The 27,566-nt window shown below is 36.9% G+C and overlaps 1 protein-coding gene across 1 annotated transcript in view; it reads right to left on the bottom strand.

Annotated features, from left to right (window-relative positions):
* Positions 1–27,566, bottom strand: part of BZW2 (basic leucine zipper and W2 domains 2) — a 63,171-nt gene that overhangs the window by 12,164 nt on the left and 23,441 nt on the right. Inside the window, exons 3-8 of the mRNA XM_047096901.1 lie at positions 19,403–19,579; positions 14,882–14,985; positions 12,444–12,509; positions 8,976–9,111; positions 5,824–5,933; positions 753–923 (exon numbers count right to left, since the gene is read on the bottom strand). Of these exons, the coding sequence (XP_046952857.1) occupies positions 753–923; positions 5,824–5,933; positions 8,976–9,111; positions 12,444–12,509; positions 14,882–14,985; positions 19,403–19,579 (764 nt within the window). The remainder of the gene's footprint in view (positions 1–752; positions 924–5,823; positions 5,934–8,975; positions 9,112–12,443; positions 12,510–14,881; positions 14,986–19,402; positions 19,580–27,566) is intronic.

The raw sequence follows: 27,566 nt of genomic DNA, 5'->3' as shown, positions 1-27,566 counted from the left end.
GTAAGGTCCCATGTGGGGCTTAGGGCACACAGAGTGGTAAGGGTTTGGGACTCAGAAGTAAATGGCAAAAGGAAAGGACTTCGTTTAATTTTTGGATTGTCACGTAAAAGTTGTTAAAGTTCATATGGGAAGTTTTCTTCAGGCAGGAATTTTTTAAAAATTTAAAAAGATACAGCGATAGCTACATGAACTATTATTATAAAAAATGTAGTATTTATATTATAGGGATATGCAGTTATTGTGACTATGATCAAACAAGTCATTAGTTCAAGTGGTCTTTTCCCATGCTACGAATTCAAAAACCATCAAAAATTTTTGTCTTAAAATTAAAAAAAAAAAAAAAACAAAACCCTACATGTTCATACCCAGTGATGCACGCAATACATAGTGTTGATTTCAAACACTGATCGTATACTTAACCATGTTGTATTATCTGTGATTAAATGGAAAAACCACCATATAATGGTGCATAACTGACAGTAGATGGCAAATCTATTCGACAGATGAAAATATTTCGTTAATCACAGTAGTGTGATAAAATAAATCACTTGTGTGGAAATAACCACTAATTTCTGGAATATGCCAGGGGATTCTGAATCAACACTTTGCAACTGAGATGGTATGAACAGGTACATTAAGTTCCCAGCAGTAAACAAAGGTGGGTCTTCTTAAGGAAGGTCGAGCCTATGCTCTTCGATGTTAATCCTCTCATTGGTGTGTTCTGCAGTGATCTAATAAGTCCAGGTCCCCACCTCCTTGATTGGGCATTCCTGAGAAAGACGCTCCTGGAGCTCCTTCTGCAGTTCCTTCCTGGTGCCCAGGGACTGCTGGACTCGGAGGAAGTCGGAAAGCTCCTTCAGGCCTGCGTCAGTGAAGTATTTAGCAAAATGATCCACGCTCTGCCTGTTAACTGGAAAGAGTTCCTTGAAGACAAAAGGAAAAAGACCGTTACACAACAAACTATTCAAATGTCAGCAAGCAATGAAGGACAAACTTTTCATATTAGAATGGCACTTAGAATATCTCACACACTGGGAAGAACAGAACAAAGAATGATTTTCAAATGAATGAATCTTGGGTATCTTTCTGGAGCATTTGCTAAGCACCTTCTAAATTGGACAGGTTTACAAAGAAAAAAATGCTAATCAACTTATATAAACTAGCTTCACCTATTTTGAAGCATTATTTACTTTTTCTTTCACTTTACTCAAAGTATAGCATATATGAATACAGAAGTGAACTTGCTAAATTAAATGCAAATAACGTAACTTACAAGTTAATGGACAAAAGTCAGGTTTTTCTGATATATATACTATACATACATACATATATATATGTAATATGTATGTATGTATAGTATATATACATTTGGGAGAGAGTGCAGGAGTTGGGGGGGGAGAGAGAGAGAGAGAGAGAGAGAGAGACAAAGAGAGAGAATCTTAAGCAAACTCCACGTTCAGTGCAGAGCCTGATGCAGGACTGAATCTCATGACCCTAGGATCATGGCCTGAGCCACCCAGGTGCCCCAAAAGTCAGTTTTAATAATGCTGAGATGACATGAGGTAATATTAGGAAACAGTACTGACTATTATCTCAAGAACTTCTATTCACAATCTGAGAAAATGCTGCTATTAGTCTAATACTAGCTTGGAGCTAAAGAGAATTTTTGTGATATCTGTTAATGATGGTGGCTCTAAATTAAGCAACAGCAAGATCTAATCTAAACCCACCCTCCCAACTCTTCAGTTCATTACATAATTCTGTTGGAAATTTTTAAAGAGCAATACACCATGGCTGCTTGCATATTTTTACCTCATTTCCATTTTACCTTACACAGCTTGGAAAAGTCCCAGTAACACTTAGTCATATTCTAATCCTGTGTGACTTCAACACCCAGCTAAGATATTAAGGCAATTTTCAAAGCTTTCACATTTTTCAGACTGCTGCAGTCTAAAAAGTAGATCCAAATTTTTATGGTGGTTCGATTTGCACATATATGGTCGATGGCTATATGCCTCTAGTAAAAATCTCAGTAGAAAAATCTCTAATAGTTTTGCTACCATGTAGAGGGACATAGCCAAAGGCTTCTATGACACGACTCAAATTTCAACAGTCTCTGTATCATAACTTCCCCTGTTGAGTTAGGAGTTTCAAAATGTCAGAAGAGTTGGTGGGAGCAGCTATTAAACGCATTCATGGTAAAACAAACATTTCACATCAGACTGAAATTTAGTCACTGACATTTGTTCTAGCATTCAAAAGGTCTAACAAATTTGGGATTTGGGGAATGAATTTAATTTTGATTTTCTTCTAGGAATCAAAATGTGGCTATTTTCCTGAAAATTACATAAAGTAAAAACTCTTATAGAGGATAAATTAAGTCTCAACAAGGCTAAACAGCTTGACCCAAATTATGTAGTCAGGTGTATTTAAGGACATAGCAGACTATGCCCATAGCCGGTAATTATTCCGTTACTCCGTGCCAACATTGAGTATTCAATTTAGGAAGAATGTGACTGCAAAGTTTGATCTAAAGTTATGTTCAGAGGAATATATCAAACATATTCCTGGGGGTTTATTTATGAACTATATTCAAAGTCCTTATAAATGACACATTTAAGACAGTGAGGATTATTATTCAGATTAAGCTGAAGTAAAGTCAGTCTAAATCCTATCATGATATTTACTGGCTTGGAGCATGGTTTGCATTAGTCAGAAAAACCTTACCCAGGCACAAATCTCCATCACCTCATCCCTAGATTAAGGTCTCCCTGCTTCTGCTCTTGCTTCTGAGTCTATTCAAAGCAAAGCCAGAGTTTTCCAATTTCCACAAAGCTTTCCATTTTACTGAGAATAAAAGCCAAAGTTCCTAGATGATATGGGACCTGCTATGTCTCCAAGCTGATCTATACTTTTGTTCTTACCAAACACTCCCCACTGCTGTCCCCAACATGGCATGCCCCCAAAGTCTTTGCATTCTGTTCCCTTTGCCTGGAAAACTCTTCTGGAGATATCTATAAAGCTCACTCTTCAACTCCTTCAAGTCTTTACACAAATGTCACCTTGGGGCAGTGGGGTGGCTCGGTCAGTTAAGTGTCTGGCTTTGGCTCAGGCCATAATCTCATGGTTCATGAGTTCGAGCCCGCATTGGGGTTGCTGCTGTCAGGGCAGAGCCTGCTTCAGATCATCTGTCCCCCTCTTTCTCTGCCCGTCTCCAGCTTGTGCTCTCCAAAATAAATAAAACAGTTAAAAAAAAGGCACCTTATCAGAGAGATCTTCCTCTGCCACTGAAAACTGCCTCCTACTCTGATATTCCTTAGAGTTTTCCTACTTAATGGTTTCCTAATCAATGGTTGATTTAGTCTGTTGCCTCCCATCCCCTCTTTTCAGATTTGCTGTTTTTCTTGCTTCTGTATTACAGAAATGGGTAACTGCAAACTTTGAGATATGCTTCTTTTCCCCTAAAATGTACTAGTACGGCCAGAGAGAATTTTGTTGTATGTGTTAAATAAATAAAAATTTCCTCCTTGATGGTGAAATTGACCCTCTAGCTTCTCGTTCATTTACTGAGTTAGCAAATATCAAGCAGGTAGGCTCCACAGAGGATTACCTTGTCCTCATGGAGCTTACAGTGTTTCTGCTAGAAATTTCTACCTGTGCTTCTCATACCCAAAACATATGCAGACGTAGAAACCAAGTAGGAACAGTTAAATGATGTATTCCTCAAAAAGGAAAGACACTTTAAGAATAAATCTATGAGGTAACCTAATTAAGTTAACCAAGCTCTGCCTACGGGCATCTTTGAGGAACGATGCCTTAAGAGATAATTGTGTCTCGGGCACCTGAGTTGCTTAGTTGGCTAAGTGTCTGACTTTGGCTCAGGTGGTGATCTCGCCGTTCGTGAGTTTGGGCTCTCTGCTATCAGCAAGGAGCCTGCTTCAGATCCTCTCTGCCCCTCCCCTTCTTTTCCCTTTCTCTCTTTCAAAATAAACTTAAAAACAAACAAACAAATAAACCTGAGTCTTTTGTGGCAAACCATAACAGACTGTACCTTTATTACCAGTCATGTGCCCCCTCTCTTTAAATGAGTATTAAAGTCCCTCCTTGCTGTGTCTGGCTGCAAGGGTGGAACAGTAAGCTGTGACAGAATGAACTTTCCTACCCCAGTGCCAGGCTTCACTCTGACTTTTGGCCAGCAGAAGGTAAGCTTTGACTGCACTGGAGGGGTTTACTTCAGTCTCCCGTGTTTCTGCCCTTTCCCATAAGGACAGAATGGCTTGCATGGGAAGTGTTCCTGCAGGCTAGGTCCCGGAAGGAAAAGCTGTATAGATCATGGAGGGATCTAGCCCAGATAGAGTTAATCCACAGACTCAGGGACGAGAATATGTTGCCTTCATATGAACTTCCACCCTGCTTGGCAACCTATTCACTTATCTTTTATGATTCCTCTTTCTGTACACAAGGATGTGCCCTAAGTCCAGGAGAAAGTAAGTTGCTATGAGGGCAGGGAACTTTTCCTTCCTGTTCTCTCTTGGCTCCATAGCTTCTTGGAGCATGTCTGGCACAGAAACATAGGCTGAATGAAAATAATTATCGGCAGAAATCAACTAGATGATCATCTAGTTAATCGTTGGTCTTTATCATAGTCTAAAGACTTGAAATACCCAAAGGGCTATTTGAAGGTAAATTTCAAGAGACAAAGGAACTTGAAGAGATAGAGAATAAAAGCATTTACAGTTAAAATTATTCTCGGATTTTCTGAGGGGAGGAGCCCATTTTACAGTAATCCCTTGGACTGACAGACAGAATTGCACACTAAAACACAGTGGAAGTGAAAACCGAGGAGAGAAAAGGTGAAGAGAAGATGGCAAGGGTGTCTTTCTTTCTTTTTTTTTAATTTTTTTAATGTTTATTTATTTTTGAGAGAGAGAGAAACCGAGTACAAGACAGGGAGGGGCAGAGAGAGAGGGGGACACAGAATCGGAAGTGGGCTCCAGGTCCTGAGCTGTCAGCACAGGACCCAAAGCAGGGCTCAAACCCATGAACTGCGAGATCATGACCTGAGCCGAAGTCGGACGCTCAACTGACTGAGCCACCCAGGCAGGCGCCCCAAGGGGCATCTTTCAATTTTAGACTTTGTCCTAGACTAGAAGAGCAATGTCACTTGGAGAAATCTTTGTCTTTTGCACATGTGTGACTTCTAGCAGAAAGAAATTGTAGGGAGTGGATAGAAATATTAAGAACAAAATATTTCTCTTCATTTGTTTTCGAAAACCACAAAGAAAGAGAAATAAAAAACATAATCAAGCAACTGTGATAGTGGGAGCTTCAAATCAACCATAACAAATTTGTTTGCTTTCTTAAATAGCTAAGTCATTTCCATGGTGTCTTGGTATAAACAAGGAATTCTGTTTAAACTCTTATTCTGTTAACACATTAATAAGTATGTGAGATTAGTATCACCCATCTCCAAACTAACACATGAGAAATGTTTAATTAGACTGATGGCACTTTATCATATTGCAACGTTAAATCTGCATACTTACTAGTTACAAAAAAAAAAAAAAAAGGTTAATTCTGATCAATGTTAACATAATCTCAACAAATATCCAGATACGAAAATCACAATAGTCCCTTATGACTCTTTAATTTTCTGATTCCATTCATTTATATGATAAATGTTAAAATGGAATTAATTTCCCTCTGCCAGTAATACAGAAATAAAAGGGACCATGCTCTGATTTAACACAGACCCAAGCATTTCAGTCATGCATTGCCAAAGCCACGACAGAAACATCAACCCCTTATCCAGACAACACTTACAAGCAGCCTCTTATCTAAGTTGGCTTTTCTCAAAGAAGAGGTAACAGAGTTGGCATCTTTTTCTGCCATCCATGCTTTAAAAAGCTTGACCGCAAATGAGGCTGCAATGCCTGTTTAAAGAAACAGAAAAAGAAACAGTGAGAGTTGAATTCTTTTAATAAGCAAAAACACCGGTAATTGACAGACAGGGCCAAGCTGCTCACTAGGTTTCCTGAACGGAGTCTGCTGCTCAAAGACGTGATTTGGTACAGAGGAAAAATGGATAGCTCTTTAGGCACAGTTCTGTTTCCATTACTCAAAAGAAAAGGAAAAACAGTTAAAACATTTTTCAAAGTGAGACTCCCTAATTCCAACCTGGAGTAACTGTGTCTTTATTTTTACCTTGGTTCAAAACAGATTGAAAACCCAATATTTTCTAGTTTGTTTGTTTTGTTTTTGCTTCTCTTTCACCTGTGGTTCACCAGTATTTCATGTCTGTAACAGTGATCCTGAGGTATATAACAACTAAATCTTGAGACATAAAAATGAAATGGCAGCACATTAATTAACGTGCTGATAAATGATACTAGGCAAAATGCATTAATAGTGAAAGATATAAATAAAGCTATAGATGAACAGGCAATATTTACTTTGTAAGTTTATTTCTTGTAAAAAGCATTAAAAAAAAAAAAAAAAACCTCATGATGGGGTGCCTGGGTAGCTCAGTTGGTTGGGCATCCGACTTCAGCTCAGGTCATGATCTCACAGTCCGTGAGTTCAAGCCCTGCGTTGGGCTCTGGGCTGACAGCTCAGAGCCTGGAGCCTGCTTCTGATTCTGTGTCTTCCTCTCTCTCTGACCCTCCTCTGCTCATGCTCTGTCTCTCTCACTCTCAAAAATGAATAAATGTTAAAAAAAAAAAATTAAAAAAAAAAACCTCATGAGTCAAGCTATAAAAATACTGATGCTGTTTCAAACTGAAGTCTTTTCTGGATATTTTAAAAGAGATTACTAAAAGAGCTAATGTTAATCAGAAAACCACTCAATTACATATCCATATTGACATTAGGATTTATTTCCAAATATAAGTAATTAGATAGCTAGAAGACAGTTCCTCTGTGAACACTACAAATTTCCAAGTTAATGTTACATTTATTAAATTTCCAAGTTAAAATGCAGCTGAAATATTAAACTGATTTTTTCCGAAGTCTTCACTGTTGCAGCCTAAATCCTTCACACCCCCTTTTTTTCCTAAGAGAATTTCCATTTTGCATAGGCCAGGTGACTTCAAGTCTAAGCCCTGGTACCATTTCCTTCTGCAATGATTAGTCGAGAGTCCTCGCTTTAAGCCCATCTGCCCAGGGCGCCTCCCTGGCAACTGCCACTGGGCCAAAACTAGTCATGTGGCCTATGGTGGCCAATCAGCTGAAGGCATGATAAATTATTCTATGTTGAGAAGTACTCTCCCACTGAATCTAAACAAGAAAGGATGTCCCATAACTGTACCAGCAGACATCGTATAATGACCAGGGAAACCATACTTGGAATAAAGTTGATAATGCTATGATTGGTAGTGAGAAATAACAGGAGAAAATATCCAAGACGTGAATATTATTGTTTTGGACATAAGAAATAAAGGTTCTTATATGGAACAAAATTTCTTATACAGCAATTTGAGTTCCATCTTCTAGTTAGTTGCAAGTAAGAGCATTCAATCAATATATCATTTATACAAACACAAACTTTGCCCTAATTTCTTCACTCGAATGAGCAGAGGAATGAGTAAAAAAAAACAAAACAAAAAAAACCACACACACACACAAAACAAACACACACACACACACACCCCACACCCCCCACAAAAAAACCCCCAAAAACCCACTATGGCTAGGACAATAAAACAGGTGTTTCGAACTGTAAACACTGTTAGTTACTTACACCCACTATCTAAATTTTATAACCATTAATATTTTATATTTGCTTCATCATTGTCCATCAAATTATTTGAGGAATTTGTAGAAATCACTTAGGATTTTAATACAACCAGAAAGACAATTATTTTCTGTTATGAAGGCTAGGGAAATCTAACATAATTAACATTTACTGTTTACATTTTATCTTGTGTTTTTCTGAGGGTAAAATGGCTCACATCATAAATAAGATGTGGAGTATCAAATTCTCTTCAGGAAAACACTTTAAAATGTCACAATATGAACAACACACTAATGACAATTACAGAATCTGAACTGTCATAAATCTGAGCTATATTAAGCCCAAAACTATAGAAAATCTCTAAGATCACTCGACTCTCAATTTACTATTCTTTTCTCAGCTACAAGAAAACTACAATCCATTTCACTGCAGGCATGAACGAGGCTGGGACTTCAACATTTGTAGGAGAGAAACTAAGTTCTAAGAAGAAACAGATGTGTTCACAAAAGCTCTTTTATTTTTAAGGAAAAAATAACTCTTTGTTTTGTGTTGCATTATAACTCGAATATCATTATCCTCCTCCAAGAGCCCACTTTTGTTTTATTCCATAACCAAGTGATTGTATATATGCCTATCAAACTCTTACTGCCTTAAAATTAAAGCGAGACTTCGATGCCACCATCTGGACTTCTTTCTAAAACTGAGATAATGAATATCTTAAAAATGGGATCAAAATGAACATCGAACACAAGACTTTGAGAGGTAACGGTTTAGAAGAACGGTCCTAACCAGCGAAATAACAGTCTGGTGGGGGGGCATTTGGGAACATGAAGGGGCCTTTTTTCATTACACTAAATAGAGGTGGGTGCTAGAGCCTGGCAGTTTAAATGCCCCACAAAGTACAATGAAGCATTCTCCCAACAAAATATGCCAGTGGCAACTACATTGAAACAGTTTGGACGACATCCACTTCAGGGTATTTGATCCAGGCATTAAGCCTTACACCCTGAAATTCAGTTCATTAATAGTTTTTGTCTTTGTACAAGTGTGCATATTTTTTCTTCCAGTTTCCTCCAGTAAACATGTACAATTCTTATTGTTTAAAGACATACACACATTCGCTCATATGGATGATGGGTGGGTAGGAGAGAACACTAAGAGGAGTTGCCGGGACTTTTCTAATCATCTGTGGCTTTACTTGTCTTTTTACACATGACAGGTAAGAAAACGCAAGCGTCATTACCTTCTTTGACTAAGCTGTCGGTGAACAGACTGGTGAGGATGGTGGCGGGAAGGGTGCCGTTGCCCAGCAGGATCCCCGACAGCATTGCCAACTTTGTCTGCTCTGTTTCGGAAAAGGCTTTAAGGAAGAGGAGAAGCTGTGGGTCAAACAAAAGAAACCAGGTCTATAAAGCAAAGGACTAAGGTAGGAAAATAACAGACAAGGTACATGCATGGCTGAATGGCAGACGAGTCGGTCGTACGCACAGCGTAAGTATTACCCATCAGAAACACATGCGCGTGCTCACTTATAAACTGGATGCTAAGGAAAGTGACTTTCTCAGGCACAGTTCCTTGCTTCCAAGTTCACTTACGCGTAGCTATAGATAACATCCATGGGAACAAAAGAGACATATGGAGAATGGTGTGAATAGGTTACATAAAAAATTTACATTGGACTTTGTACAGAAGAAAGGGTACGTTTTACATAATGAGCAGAACATTTACTGAAATATATTATTGTCCTTCGTATTTTTCAGTGTTGGGGGTGCCCTTGTCCCCATACTATAGCTACCCATTTTCTTGGGGTTTGTTACATCGTACCACACACAAAAAACAGGGAAAGTCACTAAGCTTTGACATCAGCATATATTTTTCTGAGTTCAGAGCATATAATATTCTTTAAAACAAGACTTGCGTGAGAAAGGGGTTTTCTAAGTTTCTGCTGCTCTTTCTAAAATAACAAGATTCAAACTCGGTATTTCTTAGAGCATGCAGTCTTAGCAGCCCTGGTGATGAGGTAATGGAGGATATGACAAAGCCTCTTAAGAAAGAAAAGCCCTCTGATGTGAGTTGGAAAGAGCAATTTCAGAGGGGGCAATTGAGAAAGTAGCAACCTCAGGATGGTTAAAGGAGAACCAAAGCAAAGGTGATTATACCCAGTTTCCCATTTTTCATTCTATGAGTTCTCAGTCATGTGGAGTACCCTCCTCTTTCTTAAGGCTACCCCCCCCTCCCCCCCGCATTGATCTGACTCTATTCCAGGCTATTTTCTCTAGTTCATCAGTTCTTAGGCATGTTACTGAGATCCCCGGGGCTCAATATCACTACTGGGGCCTTGCTCACTTTCTCATTACTTTGCACCAATGAAATGCCATTAACTCTGTACAGTGGGTAGGGCAATATTAACTTACTATCCTTGACAGTTAAAGGATTATTACATTACAGAGAAGTTATGTGAGTCTAAATATTTGTATTATGAGTAATGAGTAAGTGGCAGAACTGGAATCAAACTAGTCCATTTCACTCCCAGGTTATGCCTATTAAAGTGTCAGTGAATTAAAAACAAAGCCACCTTCAAAGTTCATAAAAAAACATGGAGGGAATGAGAGTATCAGTGTGTAAAGCTCCAGGGAATACCAGGAATGGGACACAGTAAAAGAACTGACAAAATCATAGACACTTTGTATCAATCTGGCCTTTCCCTCTGATTGAAAAGATGATTCAGATTCAAGTGAACAATGAAAAATGGCTCCCAAAATAAAATATTAAACACTACTTTTTAAGCCCATCAATATACTCTCATTCATTAAAATAGTACAAAAGTTACATCTTTTTCTTAAATTCATATTCTCATTGATCAATTGTATTAATCAACATTAAAATCTGATGCTGCCTGTACTTCACAATATTCCTTTTAAAATGGATATACTATGAAAAATAAATCATTCTTGAAGCATACATATACATCACATGAATAAAATAGTAAGGAAATTTTCAAGTTACAAATGAGCTAAGAAAAGCATAAGTGGTATTAGACAAAAGTGGTAAAATGTCATTTAAAGGCTTTACATTCTCCCTCCCTATTATATCCATTCCTCTGTTTAATCAGGTGCTTGTTATTTTCTAGACACCTAGCAATGTAATGGACATTTTTTTCCATTTAAATTTTTTTTCATATTTATAAAAGTAATACATGCTAGTACAATAATATCTATCACTACAGAATAATATAAAAATGTGATTTCCTCTCTAATCCCGCTTCCTTAGAATTAATAACTGTTATTGTGTTCATTAATAACTATTTGATGTGTCCTTCCAGATTTTTAAATGTACTTATATACCTCTATATATCATATAAATAACTATATGTGTGAACATGTATTGTTTTTACTGAATTATTCATTGATGACAGCTGAAACTTGCCAAGGGTACCAGCTATTTTTCTGAATACTTTCTGTGTATTGAAGTCTACACCAGCCTTGATCTTCACTTTACAGAAAAGTAAACTGAGGCAGATAGAAATGAAGTAATTTGCCTGAAGTTAAACTACCAAATGGCTGCTCCGCACCTATTTCACGTAACAATTTATCATGGACATTTTCCCCAATCAATTCATGTGGTTACCCTCCATTGTTTACATGACTGTACAGTATTCCATGGTAGGGACAGACCAGAATTTAATTAATCAGTCTCCCATTAATGCACACTTAGCTTGTTTCTCCAAACTGTGATAAACATCTTTATACATACAGTTTTATGTATCCATGCTGAACTATTCTTAAGAAATGGGAAAATGGAGTCACAGAGAATGCAAATTGTCTTACAAAGGGATTTTACTGTCAAATGTTCATGATGTATGGATCTGCATTGAACATGGGGAAGCGAATAAGTAGTAAAGTAGATGCTATGGTTCCTTTATTCCCTTGGTTTATAATTTAGCAGATTATCTAAAATTGGAAATAATGATCAAGCAACACGCAAATCTGTAACAAGTTAATGTAGTGAGTGCTACATACACACACACACAAGAGTTACAAATTTCAAGAGGGAACATGTTGCAATGACAGAAAGGAGGTCTTCTTTAATGAGGTGCTACTATTTATTTTGCTACTTACTAGAGGCCACTTACTCTATTAAGTACCTTATATGTGATCTCATTGATTCCTACAGCAATCCTAAGGTATGGCATCTTACTGCAGCTTTTTACAGCGAGAAACACCACTGAGACTTACACCCACAGATTATCTCCAAAGATGTGCTTTTATCCTCTTTGCCAGACTGTATTTGTGAAAATTAAAGAATTTTACTGGGTATTAGCTGTTGTGTCATATACTCCTTCACATGCTTTAATTGCTTAAATCACCACATCTAGATTTCCCCCTTGATATATTTATTTTTCTTGCATATTTGGAAACTCTAGTTTTTATTTTTAAGCTCTGCAAGGTCAAGGATCAGATGCTTATAAAACCACTCCTATAGAGCAAAGTATGTGGTCTTACATAAAGATGAATGAACAAAATCTAGGCTAATCGTGTATGTTCCCCTATAGCAATTAGCTAAGGACCTGTTGTACTCATTCATTCAACAAACATTTTTAAAAAACTTACTATGTCCCTGGCACTTCTGCACTATCGGTGTAAATGAACTATTTTCATCCCCCTCCCTTTCATTACTTTAAACAGGTAAGGCATTACATTTGAATTTTTACCTTCTTCATTTCATCCTCAAATGCTTTTTCCAAATATTTATATCTCCTGATGAGTTTATTGAAGACCTAAACATAAAACAGAACCATTCAATATTATGTAAACAAGTTCAAAAGACAATAGGAGGTGTAGAAAGTCACCATAATCACAACATGGCCCTATAGTAAAAAGATAACTGTAAAAGAACTGTAAGCATTTCAAAGGAGTTATAACAAGGGGGGAAATGTGATCAATGTGTACATAACAATAAAAGAAATTCAACCAAAAGTATAACATGTGAGAAACCAAAAATAACGCTGATAAAAACACAATAATGTTAAACCTGCGAGATGCAGAGAAAGGCAATAGGAAATGAAGGGGGTGACATATAATCACAGAGACCATGGATACGATGGAGAGAGAAGACCTCAGACACATTGTACTCTGGGAGGACACAAAGACGTCTTTAGAAGACAAGCAAAACTTGGTATAACTTCATAGTAATAAAGGATTACTGCTTCCCCCCCACCCCATCTAGTTAGAACTCACAAACAGGGTTTGTAAGTGTGTCAGTGGAATTCTAGGCTGTTTATTTAAGTGAAATGAACGTTTGTATTCCCACTAAATTCATATGTTGAAGACTTAACTTCCAATGTGACTATATGTGCAAGTAGAGACTTTAGGAGGTGGTTAAATGAGGTCATAAGGGTAGGGCCCTAACCTGATAGAACTGATGGCCTTATAAGAGCCATAAGAGAGACTATTCCAGGAACCAAATTAGCTGGCACCTTAAATGTACACTTCCCAGCCTTCTGAACTGTGAATAATGAAATTCTATTGTTTTATAGAAATCCCAGTCTATGGTATTTTGTCAAGGTAGCCTGAATAGAATAATAAGTGTTCTTATTTAAATAGAGATTTTCATAAATATTGATTATTTTTATAATTGAAAACGATTTCTGAATCTAATTCCTTTCTCTCTCTTTTTTTTAATGTTTATTTATTGTTGAGAGGGAGAGTGTGTGAGTGGGGGAAGGACTGAGAGACAGGGAGACACAGAATTTGAAGCAGGCTCCAGGCTCTGAGCTGTTAGCACAGAGCCCAACGTGGGGGCTCGAACTCATGAAAGGCGAGATCATGACCTGAGCCAAAGTCAGATGCTTAATTGACTAAGCCACTTAGGTGCCCCTAATTCCTTTTTCTTCTATACACACAATACACTGTCATCTAAAACTTTTAGTTTAGATTATCCCCTAATGTGATCAAGATGGGGTACAAGAGTAAAGATTACAGTGCTGCCCTTTATGAGGAAATAGTAGCCCAGGCAGGGAAGTAGTATGCAATAAGGAAAAAGAATAAATGGTATTGAGATCCAATAAATTTGATTTCCAGTTTACACCATCACTCGAGTCCTAGTACTTGCCCTTGTAGTCTAGCTGAGAGCAACTGGCTGTTAACACAGGTCCGTGATAGAACAGGAACCAGCTACTCATGATGCATGTACGTTCAGCTCTATAGTGTTAACGTTTACTAGGTTGCTCCATTCTACAGTCCTGCAACGTCCAGACCTTCATTAGGGCGTAAAGACTTCTAATTTTATTTTTTTACCGATCTAATAAATGCAAAACAATATCATGATTTTACTTCCATTTCCCGAATTACTAGTAGGTTTGATTATGTCTTCATCTGATTTGGGGGAGCCTTGTGTTTCCTCTTCTTTGAAATGCCTACGTCTCTTCCTAATAGGCAGCTTGTCTTCTTCTCTAGTGACTCGCATTTTTTTTTTATTTAATCCTGATATGAATCCCTCATAGATATTACAAATTACAAATATCTTCTTGTCTCTTTCTTGTTAATAGCTACATGATAATCTAATATAGCTAATATAGCTATGAATAGCTACATTCATATCTAATATGAATTAGAAAATTTTAATGAGTACTCTACTGATAGACTTCTATGCTGTTTCCAACCTTTGATACTATTACAAGCATCACTGATAACTCCCATCGTATGTGTATGCGTCATTCTACACACATGCAAGCACATCTGAGAGTGAAGTCCTAGACGTGGAGTTGCTAGGTCAAAGGGAATGTGCAGTTTTAGTTTGGAAAGATAGTGCCAAAGTGCTCTCCCTGAAGTTTGGACCAATTTATACTCTCACCAGAATTTATGTGAGCCTCTGATTCCTTGTGTTCTGTACAGATGAGAGGCAAAAAAGAAAAAAAAAAAAAAAAAAAATATATATATATATATATATATATAAAATAAATCTACCTTAGCTAAGTTTTAATATCCACTGCTTACTAAGAATGCAATTGAGTATCTTTTCATATGTGCAAGAGTTTTCTAACATTTCTACCAAAAAAGTGGCCTATAGAATTTCTGAACCTAAGGTTTCCCTAAATCCTGTTCAGATGTCTCCCTCCTCACACAACAATCTCTCAGTGATGGGCTTTACCTGAGCATAATTTCGGATGGTTTCATGATCTTCATTTGCTGAAAACACACAGTGGTTGGTCATCTTGGTCTTGTCTCCGTCATCTATGCGTGTTCCTCCAGGGGCTGAAAAGACAAAGGTAATTACAGTTAAGACAATACTGAAATGAGAGGAACATTTACAGAGCAGATGAATTCCTGCACCTCAAGGAAAACAGTAAAAGTGGGTAAAATCTAAAAATCACATAAAAATTGATAGGATGAGGTGTACATGTAGATACATATGTTGTTATGTTTATGTTTCTAATCTAATGCAAACTGGTTGTTCCATTTCACACTACTACCATAGTGTGTGAGATTATTGTTCTAGATCCTTGACTTCACCAGGCTCCTAACATTCTAAGTCTGGACTCATTTATTCTCAATGTAGTTCCTGGTGTTTCTGACATCAGGACATGGTTCACTTTTTAGGTTTGATAATATTTTGCCAGACTCCACTTCACCAACACTGAGACCGGCCAGAACCTGGCTCTTGTAGACCTTGTTAGTTTCTTAACTTTTTTTTTAATGTCTGTTTATTTTTGAGAGAGAGAGAGAGAGAGAGAGAGAGAGAGAGCAAGTGCGGGAGAGACAGAGACACAGAATCCAAAGTGGGCTCCAGGCTCTGAGCTGTCAGCACAGAGCCCAACATGGGGTTCGAACCCATGAACCGCAAGATCATGACCTGAGCCGGAGTCGGATGCTTACCTGACTGAGCTACTCAGGCTCCCTTAGACCTTGTTGGTTTCTACTTGAGTAGGTATTAAAACTGTTCCCTCCTCCAGTAGCCCAATTATCCATGCAGGGTTGAACAGTATACACTTCAACCGCTCGCTATTTGCATTTGGTCATCAGGCAGCTGTGTTGGCTAGGAAAGTGTATTTTATTCTCTATCATCTTTTTCCCCCTTGGCCTATACAATATCATGGAATAAATGGACTAGCATAAAAGAATGCATTTTTTTCCTATGACTCAACTTTCTATATTCAAAGGCTCCTCCTGTAAGTTTCAATCATGGCCATTAGAAACACTGGCTGATGAGAAGAACAGAATCCATACTAGGTATTTTTGTTCTCTGATTGTACTTCATTTTAATTAGGGTAGGATTCTAGAAGGTTTGAATAAGCCAAGTTAGACTAATGTCTTCCATATACTCAACACATATTTGGAGAATATACACTTGTACCAGCTACTTCCTTTATGCATTTATGTAACTGCCTTTATTTAACTCGTGATTTCAGATCTTTGGATGAAAAGTGCTACACCTAGCCAAACTTTTTCAGATTCCAGCATACCATTTCATAAGCAAATTACTTTTTAGAAAAGTGAGCTCCTTCAGGAATCTATTTTCATGCAATTAATTTATGCATAAGATTTAATTAGCCCTCTGTAATGAAAACAACCACCTGGAACAAAATTTTATTAAGATGATAATCTTCTAAAAACTCCAGGCTAATGACTCCTATCTGACAGAAGTTAGTTATATAATTGAAATTAAATCTATAGTCTTTTCTTTTAGAGGTAAGTTTTAAAAATTGTATTCTTATACAAAACATGTTATACATGAATAATATTGCTACAGCTTGCATTAAAATTTTTTCCCTCTGATATTGGGACAAAGAATTAATTGCCCTTTCTAAAATTTTGGTGAGCCTGCTATTTTCCTCAAAATGTAAGTTAAAAGAAAAGAAAAATATTTCTTGTATCTACTCTTCAAAAAACACAACTGAAAAACCAAGATGACTATTGTTTTAAGAACAATGGAAGAAGGTAAATTTTGGGGTAGGTGTTAAGAAAATTCCCATACTCAATAAGTAAAGAAAATATTTATATAAAAAGAATGTGCCTGGCTGGGTTTATTCATTATATCAAAGGTCTGGCCTCGGTAGGTACCTGGGGGTTTTACTGGCTGTGCTCCTAAGTCTTACCATACCTTTGGCCTTACCTTCTTAGATGTATGGAGGTAGAGTGAAGGAATGAAATCTGAGCTACAGATATAAATTTGCTGATCATCCTTATATAGATGGTCAATGACGCTTTGAGATCATCAAAGCAAAGTATACAGATAATTTAACAGATATATGGGGGCAGTAATATGGAAACCCAAGAGTCAGGTAAGAGGCATTCAGAGAAACACATGGTCTCATGTAGGGGAAGAAAGTAAACATTTCAAGAATGACAGGAGGGTCAGCAGTACTGCCAGGAGGGCACGAAGAACTGAAAAAGGTCTATAGGATTGACTTATACAGTCACATGTGACTTTGGCAAGTACCAAAACTCATTGAAGTCTTGCATAGAATTTAGCAGTGCACCAATGAAAGTATATCGTAATTCATGAAATACAAAAGCCAATCATTGCATCAGAAAATATTCAACTTCACTATTAATTTAAAAATTTTGAATGTCAATATCACTTACCTAATTGGCAAACACCTAAAAAACTGAAAAGCATAAGAGTACCTAATGTTGCTAAAGGTGTAGATAAACAGAACACCATTTTCGATACAATGTTAATTAGAATCTTCTTTTTGAGGGCTGGTGCCTCTCTGATAGACAGGTAGACAAAGATAGACATAGATATCTCTATTCTTCAATTCATTTATCCCTTGCTAAATATATAAAGACATAATTAGATAAAGGTACAAAGCTATGTGTATACAGATACTGATTATATATTGTGCTTACAATGAAACTAGGAACAAATTAAATATGATTCAAAATCAGTATGATTTTGGTTCTTTTGGAAATCATTCAAGGTAACACTCATAGGTATGAAAGGCAACAACATATTGTTGAATAAATACAAAACAGTCATACAGAGTATCTTATTTGTATAATATCATCCCATTCTCAAAAATTAGCATATGTAGGTAAAGAGATTTCTAGAATGGAATTAGCCAAAATATTAATAACAGTTGTCTCTAGGTAATGGCACTTGAACACAATACATATAGTTCTTTAAAAAAATTTTGTTTTAGGGGTTACATACAGTTCTTATGCTTGGATTTGAATGATCCACAGTGATGATGTGAGATCTTTACAAATAGTAACAACAAAAAAATAAAGCAGCAATACAGATCAAAAGGAGCCTGGTAGTAATTAGAGCCCGCGTACCAAAATGGAAAGATTTCTCAGAAGGAGGAATTAAAATGTGGCTATACCTCAAAATGGATGAAAGTACACACTTTGTCCTAAAGTAGGCTGGCTTACACAGTGTTTCTCAATGAAAGGCACTGATAGCGCACTGGGTAGGGCAAATTTTCATTGTACTGAGTTCCCCTTGCAAAGTAGGTGGCATGCATGCCTCCACTACCAAGTCTTTATAGCAACCCAAACACTTTCACACATTTGCAAATGTCCCCTCAGTAGTTGCAAATCACTGGCCTAGAGGATTGGACCACTTCTAGTGATTTATGGTTACCACACAAACTGATTACACAAACTAAGTTCTAAGAATAAACATGAGAGGAACAATGGGTCATTATGATACCTAATCAACATTTAGATCAATATACCATGTCACTTAGAAAAGCCTTCTACCTTGATGCCTCTGCTCTATTATTTTTATTTTGCTTTTAAACTAACTTTAACTTTTGTAGCAATGTGGATGGAACTGGAGAGTGTGATGCTAAGTGAAATAAGCCACACAGAGAAAGACAGATACCGTATGTTTTCACTCTTATGTGGATCCTGAGAAACTTAGCAGAAGACCATGGGGGAGGGGAAGGAAAGAAAAGAAAAGAAAAAAAAAAGGTTAGAGAGGGAGGGAGCCAAAACACTAGAGACTCTTAGAAACTGAGAACAAACTGAGGGTTGATGGGGGGTGGGAGGGCGGGGAGGGCGGGTGATGCCTACTGAGGAGGGCACCTTTTGGGATGAGCACTGGGTGTTGCATGGAAACCAATTTGACAATAAATTTCATATTAAAAAAAAAAAGAAAAAAAAAAGAAAAAGAAACTAACTTTAATAATTTTCAAACTTCTACCTTTAATCCTTTTAGCTATATACTCACAAGTACATATTTTTAAAAACCAGATTTAAACTATATTTCTGACATTTTTTTGGATTAATCAGAATTTAATGAAAAACGGAGGGTTACAATTCACCGCATGGAAAAAGGGTGGGCTTTAAGGGAAAGGGTGCTAGGGCATTTGGGGGTTAATTAAATATACTGGAAGAAACTGGTGACATACAAAAGCAGACTTTGTTCCAGAAACATTTTGAATTAGGGACACATGGGGAAGCTGTCCTTTAGCTATAAAGCAAAGTAGCCGTGTTGTAACATTAACAAAAACCATCATTTCTGTGCCTCTCTTAAAAAATAACTGTTTCTACAGCCACATTACCATCCCAAATGGTAAACAAGGTAAAAATCAGAGACACTCCCATTTGCATTTTTTTTTACCAACTCTCATAAATGTAAACTTATAAAGATTTTATCTTGTAAGAAACTATTTCAATGGAATTTAAAGTGCTAAAGAAGAAGCTATAATGCATGGCTTACCAAGCATACTGCCAGCCACCAGGATATCAAAGAGTGTGTCTGCATAGCGGCGATAATCTAATCTTGAGCCTGTGGAATCCAGAAACTTGGCTACAGCTTCAAGGTCATCACCAGCTTCATTAAGCCCCTGGACAAGTGTATCCCTGAAGACCGTGGGTTCGAATTTCTCTTTTTCATCTAAAATAAATGTTACAAATTATTCTTTTTTTTTTTTTTTAAACACATTCTATCCCAAAAGCAACTATGCATTTCTTTGGTTCATTGTTCTTTATTTGACAGTGTAATTATTTAAAAGTTTGAAGACAACTAAGTTCTTCTACTAGATTTCAATGTTCTCAACCCCTTGTTTAAACATTTATTAAATCAAGTAATTTACTTTCTATTTAGAGGTGCCAAAAAATACATTAATTCTATCTAATACATAATAGAATTAATAACTGCTCATTTATGTCATTCAGAGAATAGGCCAATGCAATCTACTAATCCTAACCATCTGAAAAAAAATAAAGTAGAACAATCAAAACTTAAAATTTTGTTTCATCTGAGATAAAGAAAATGATCCAGGGACAACTGCCTAAGAATAAAGGAGAATATATAAATAAACAAAGGTTAGGAGGGAGGAAATAAAGAGGGACATATCTTTTTTAAATTATTTTTATTAACATATAACATAAGTTTCAATCATCAATATATCAATTCTATAATTGACATACTACTTTCAGATATACAACATAATGATTCAATTTTATATATTTTGCAAAATGATTACCACAATAAGTCTAGTTAATATCCACCACCATGCATTGCTAGATTTTTTTTTCTTACAATGAGAACTTGTAAGATCTACTCTCCTAACAACTTTCTCTTATACCGTACTGTATCATTAACTACTGTACATTACATCCCTGGGACTTATTTATTTTATAACTGGAAGTTTGTTCCTTTTGACTACCTTCACTCATTGTGCCCACCCCTCCCTCTCTGCCTCCGGCAACCACCAATCTGTTTTCTACCAGTTTGGGGTTTTTTGTTTTGTTTTGAAAGACTCCACACCTAAGTAAGATCATATGGTATTTGTCTTTTTCTGACTTGTTTCATTTATCATAATGCTGTCAGGTATATCCATGTTGTTTCCAATGGCAAGATTTCCCTCTCTTTATGGCTCAATAATATTCTATTACATATGTATATACCACATTGGTTAATCCATTCATCCATCAATAAACACTTAGGGTGCTTCCAGATCTTGACTATTGCAAATAATACTGCAATGAACATGGGGGGGGGGCGCATATATCTTTTTGAATTACTGTTTTCATTTTCTTCAGATAAAATTTTTTTAGTTCAGTTTTCTTCAGTTCTAAATTTTTTGAGGAACTCCCAACCTGTTTTCCATAGTGACTGTGCCACTTTATATTCCCACCAACATTTCATGAGGATTTCCTTTTCTCCACTACTACATTAACACTTGTTATTTCTTGGAGGGACGTCTCTTTTTACAAGGTAAGTTATTCCAGGGCACTTAAAATATTTAATATATATCATGAGCTAGATATGTATATTTATAGCTTCAGAGCAGACGCTCTCAGTCTTTTTGGTCTCATGACCCTTTGCCACCCTTTACAAAAAGTACTGAGGATTCAGGGGCGCCTGGGTGGCTCAGTCGGTTAAGTGTTCAACTTCGGCTCAGGTCATGATCTCTGTTCATAGGTTTGAGCCCCATGTTGGACTCTGTGCTGACAGCTCAGAGCCTGGAGCCTGCTTCAAATTCTGTGTCTCCTTCTCTCTCTGACCCTTCCCTGTATCACACTCTGTTTGTCTCTGTCTTAAAAATAAACATTAAAAAGAAGCTACAAAATAAAATTACTAAAAAAAAAAAAAAAAGTATTGAGGATTCCAAAGAGCATTTTTGTGTAAGGAGGTTATACCTATGGATACTTACTTTATAGAAATTAAACCAGAAAATTAAAAAAAATATTTATCAAATAAAAAAAATTAGTATGAACCAGGCTTTCTTGAATCTCTTTAACACCTGGCTTAATAGCAGACAGATGGAGTCCCATACCCACTGTAATATCACACATCATGTAGCCTCTGGGAAACCACCATAAACCAGAGTAAACATGTAGAAGAGACAAATAATATCCTAGCATTATAATGACAATATTTTTGAATTTGTAGAAGCCCTGAAAGGGCTTCAGAGGATTTGGGAATAAAAATACATGTAGCTTTCTATCCTCAGCAGACTCTAGAGAGACTCCTTGTGGAAGGTCATTTGGAGTCAGAGCTTTTTTTTTTTTTTTTTAATTTTTATTTTTTAGTAATCTCTACACCCACTGCGGTACTTGAACTCATGACCTGCAGATCCAGAGTTATCAAGAGTTGCTTGAGCCAGTCAAGCACCCCTTAAACAAACCTGATCTTAAACAAAGCAAGGATCATACACTGTTGAAAAGTGAAGATGATAAATTGGAAGAGGTCAGAAGAGGCAGAAAAAAAAAAAAAAAGCTAAATTAAAGGTAAAAGTAAGATTCAATTCAAAGGACTTCTTCACCTTTACCTTCCCTTCAGGGAGAATGAGTTGGGTGTGGAAAGGGAGGGGCAAAAGATGAAACAGAGACTTCACAAAAATCTTACCATAAATACCTTTAGGGAGATAAGTGGATACTGCAACTCTAAGAAGGGAAGAGGGAAAGGAGAGGAAGAAGAATATATTATATAAAGAAAAGAAACATTTCATGAGTAAAAGAGTTCTTGGAAATGGAATGTATGATAAAATAAGTTAAAAACTCAACAGTAAGAGCTGAAAGACAAAGCTGAGAATATCTCTTAGAAACTAGATTTAAAAAGTCAAGAAAAAAAGACCTAGAAAATAAGTGCAAAAAAATAAGAAAAAGAGCAGACAAGTCAAATGTTTAAATAATGAGCATAATGAGAATTTTTTTAAAGCAATCTCTACACCCAAGGCGGGGCTCAAACTCACAACCCCAAGATCAAGAGTTACCCGCTCCACCAAGCGAGCAGCTGGATGCCCTCAGAATTCTTTTTTCAAAAAGGAAAGAAATGATTTAAAAATTTCAAGAAAGTTTTACAGAGTTGAAGGACATGAGTTTCCCAATAAAGAACTGTCTAGACACCAGCACAAGGATTCAAAGTGGGCCCACAACAAGGCTCACACATTATCGAGAAATCTCAACACTGGGAATAAGGCAGCTATTGGAAGTTTCAGGGGTAAAAACCCAAATCACATACAAACTACCAAAAAACCAGAATGTCATTAAATTGCTCCACAGAAATATCAGAAACCAGATGAAATGTCTTCAAAATTCTGAGGGACAACGATTCTGAAACCACAATTCAGTGTTCAGCCAAACTGTTAACTCAGCACAAAAGCTGGATAAATGTATTTTGAGACACCTGAGGCCTCAAAAATGATGCTTCTCATACAATCTTTTTTAAAAGAGCTACTGAAGCAGACACTAGGCCATAAATGGGAGAATAACTCGTGATCTTAAGTCAGGAGATCCCAGGAAAAAGGAGGAAAAAAGGACATGAGCCAGGAAATAGGATTCTCCAGGACACTGGTGAAAAGACATTTCAAACATTTCATGTTGACAGCTGTACTGCAGGCCCAGGGAGCAAACTGACCAGGGGAGCTTTTCACTGAGTCTAACATGATGGAGGATAAGAATTCCTAAAGTTTTTGTATTGGAAGATTTACATAACAAAGGGAAAGGTTAGTATTGACTAGTGTTTAGGCACAGAAAACTCATCAAAAAAGGGAAGATAAATTATGAAACGTTAACTCCAGAGATAAAATGATGTTCAGATAGATCAAACCAACCGCATAACAGTTGAGCTATGAATAGCAGGTATAAAGTCCCAATAATATAAACCCTAAATAGTGGCCAAGCTAAAACTGTGTCACAGAGAAAGAATTGAGAAGAGGTCTGCACGTGAAAGAGAGCTAAATCTTCATCTTCCAGAGTACAAACAGGAAAGTCAGGAAATAACCATGTAAGGATGGTATTTGGTTACATGAATGTAAAAATTAAAAGAAGCACGTAAAAAGCAGAAGGCATTTCTCTGGGGGATCAGATTTGCTGTCTCTATCATATGTCTTGCAGAATTCTTTTGACTATTTAAAACGCGTGACTGTGATACAATTAAAAACTACTTGAAAACCAGACAGCACCTGCCTGGTTTGTATAGACTCACTGTTTATCCTGATCTAGTAGAAGGGATGAGTTGTAAGGGGTTAACACCACAGCACAAGAACCAGAGAAGAATGGCATTCCCAGTACCAGTCAGAGTCACACAGCATAAGATGCCATAAAGACAGACGTAAATTGAACACTATTTTTCATGAACAAGAGATAAAAGTCCTTTTGATGCCATAAGCAAAACATTAAGCAGCCCAGAACATGCAAATGCAAATGTTGAATGCAAAAAAAAAAAAAAAAAAAATATATATATATATATATATAAAATTAAGGTCTTGTTTTGTAGAGGGGGAGGAAGAGAATGGGAACTCCACAGGAATAGATTATGAGAGGCTGTTAGAGGGGGTAATCATGACTGCACACGAGGAACTCACTGGCAAGCAAGGGAAACTTCACCCCCGACCTCGGGGTCCAGATTTACCAAAAGGTAATTCTCCTTTCCACTTGGGAGAGAAAGTTTTCTTTCCTTGTAATATGAGAACATGAGAAGAAAAGATTCCACAAGTTGTTTACTGTCTTGTAACCAGCTTTCAAAATCAACTGACGCCATTCCTGCAATGGCACTACGACACATTTGGATGTTGACTCAGGTGGTAGAACAGACTTTGATGATTTGAAAATTATTAATTTGAAGCAGTGGAAAATGAAAGCTGGTACACAGGTAAAAATCTAGACTATGCTAAGAATTCATGCAGAGGGCTTTGTTTTGAAACTAAGAGACAACTTAAAAACTTGTGTCTGCACAAAGCCCTTCATTTCAGTTTTATTTTCCTAAGAGATTTGCCAAGGAAGAGGAAAGTAAAAGGAGGGAGACAGCAGGTCACGGCCGAAGATACTTCAACAGTGAGCAATAACGCAGTAGGTCAAGATGATCCCTTGTAGCTCCGGAATCTAAAGAAATCGTGATGGCATGAAAGGATTAATCATTCTTTTGCAGGCTGAAAAGCAACTCCCATCTGCCCACCCAGTTAAATACAAAATTCCCCAACAAGAAAATGGCCACAACCCTGACGAACGTTTGGAGAAACATGACATTTCACCCAAAGGTTCTTTTTTATCTGAAACAACATTACGTGTAATTTGTACTTCACATGAGGAAAGTCTAGCAAAAAAACTAACAAAATCCTAACGAAAATATGCTATTACTCCTTGAGTTTCCATTTGAGAGGTCAAACCTCCCTAGAAGCGGGAAGTATATAATTAGGGTCTCAAATTTATACTGTGTTGGTGAATCAGAAGTGTGACACTACAGAGTTAGTCATGCTGGCCCTTGTACTGACACTGAGAAACAGGTCTATTTCTGATGCTCAAATATGTCCGTAAGTTATCTAAACACAATGCTTTCACTGGAAACCATGGTAACTGGTTAATATAACACTTTTCCTACCTGTTAATTAACTGATAAATAGCATAACTTACATCCCTTTTTGAATGTCACTTAGTTATAATAAATGAGTAAGAACTATCATGGGTTTTCTACCTATGTGCATACACACACACACACACACACACACACACACACACAGAGTTCAACATTTGAACATTTACCAGCTTAGTCGCTAACACTTACTGAAAATCTAAGAGTGTTTAAAACTGTCAACACAGATGAAATGGAGTATGTGGTCACTCCGGTTGCCTGTAGTTGGTTATTTTTTTTTCTCTCCTATTTTCAGTAATTTTAATCCAATTTCTCTACAAAATTTATAAAGAGGAGAGTTCAGTCATTAACTATTTCATTTAGCTAAGCATAACAATGGCTCAGGGGAGAAATTCCATCATTTCAAATTCCCACAAGCCATACTAGAAAACATAATCTCTTTGAAGAAAGTATCATAAACAAGATGTGCATATTTTATAAAGGAAAAGAGTCTGAATGGATTTCTAAATGATGTGTCGCGTCATAATGTTTAATTTTGATCTTAGGCAATAAAAATAGTTTTGTTTCCCTGACTTGGCATGGAAGAGCATTATTAGCTTTGTTAGAAAACAATTTCAAATTGAAGACAGACCTTCAGAAGACAGCCTAGCAAAATGACCTTGAGATATCCTCACTAGATTTTTTTCCTTACCTCTACAAAACTGCCAGCCATTTATCTGAAGTCAGCCCTATCATAAGAGCAAAAGAAAAGCCAAAGCACGATAAATCATCAGGATGCAATTCACTATTATGAAGAGCAGAAATTGAGGTTGACTCCATTTTTTTTTTTTTTTTAATTTCCAACCAGCAGGCACAAAATAGCTCAAGTGCTTAAATCCCCAATAGATCTGAGTTATATGAATCCACATCAATGGCAAATAATATATATTTCTGGGTAGCTCTGAGTATTCCAGCAGCGGTGAGACACAGGCACAATCTTGCCCACTAAATGAATCAGAGATAAACCAGCTCAGATTTAGAGAAAACCTTTCTGGCTTAAAACTGAAGACTGACTCTAAGGGCCAGTTGACTTGTTGAATCACGCCTGCTGTTGTGCAATACACCCTTGGGCCCTCTCTTGGCTTTTAAGCTCAGTTACCGTGAATCAGCGTCCCACGAATAAAGCTGGAGATCCAGGTCTGAGATTAACATGTTCCCCCAGTGGGCAGGCGATGGCAAACCTTTCTGCACCTCACAGTTGGACATATATTAGCTATTATCACATTACCAGGCCCAACAATACCTTAACTATAATTAGCTTTCTGAACTATATCGTTCCTTACTGATGAAATACTTCTGAAATCATCCACATCATTTTCCCCCCATTGACTGCTTTAAACAATGAGATAAGGAAGGCACATTGACTATAACACTTTGTGTTAATATCAGGGTCCAGATTTCAATGGGGAAATATCATTGGGACACAATTTATATGACAAAGACGGGACTAAGCAGAAGGAGATGGCTGAGGTCATATGTGTATTAGTTTATAGGGATGAGCCAGGGATGGAAAAAAATTGAAAACGGGAAAGCACAAGACAAAAATTACTGTACAAAATAACAACCTTTTGCTTAGTTTACAGTTTCTTAGTTTCATTGTTTCAGAACGAATGTGAATTCCTTGCAAGCAGCATCTACAAAGAAATCCAGCCTCGCGGCTATCTAGCTACTCTCATGAACTCTTCCACTCCATTGATTGCATGGAGACTTCTTTTTCTAGCAAGGCTAGACTTGCTACTTAGGCAGACACCATCCTTACGCAAGACAGCGGAAGGTTCAGGGGCCACCTCAACACTGGAAATGCCAAAGCTGTAACATATGGGTCATCAATTCAACAATGTAGCACATGATACCATTACATGCCATTATGTTTCATAATCAGTAGTGAGGCCTTCAGAGATATCCCACCATCATTTAGCTTTCTACATGATATTTCCTTAAATACGTTTCAGTTACTATCCTAGTGTTAGTCAACATAATAATCTTGTACCATGTTTCCTTTTAAAAAGTTTCCTAATCAGGTTATGGCTCAGCTTTTTTTTTTTTTTTTAAGTCCAAGAGGACTTCTGTATAAGAATGCCAAACTGATTAAACACTTAAAATTTAAAACCATTCTTTATGCAGAAAGGGTAGGGAGATGAACGTGACCTAAAAATAAGTCATTCACACAAACAGAAATTTTCCCAGTCATCAAACAGGTTCGACACTACCTTTCCACAATAAAAGACACTTGAAAATACTGAGTTTTCAAGATACTTAGGCAATAAATTTAATGTGACCTCTTAAATTCTCAAGAGTAAAAACTCCTCAATATCTCCTTCCCTAGATTACCTCCCTCCTAAGTTTTACCATCTTTACTTTCAACATTTCCTTAAAAACAACAAAGAAAGCAAAATTCAAATATAAATGCTGATGTCAAAAATAGTAAAGTTTATCTAGTGTCTTCATAGCCTCACAGGAGAGTGAGGAAACCTGAACAGACAGAATCATCCTCATTTTGTAGATAGACACAAAGTTTAGACAA

Source organism: Lynx rufus, unplaced genomic scaffold, assembly GCF_022079265.1.
Source record: "Lynx rufus isolate CCGP_SWC_20201006 ecotype Redwood Valley unplaced genomic scaffold, mLynRuf1.p SCAF_4, whole genome shotgun sequence".
Taxonomy (NCBI): Eukaryota; Metazoa; Chordata; class Mammalia; order Carnivora; family Felidae; genus Lynx; species Lynx rufus.
This window is presented reverse-complemented; position numbering and strand designations above follow the sequence as displayed.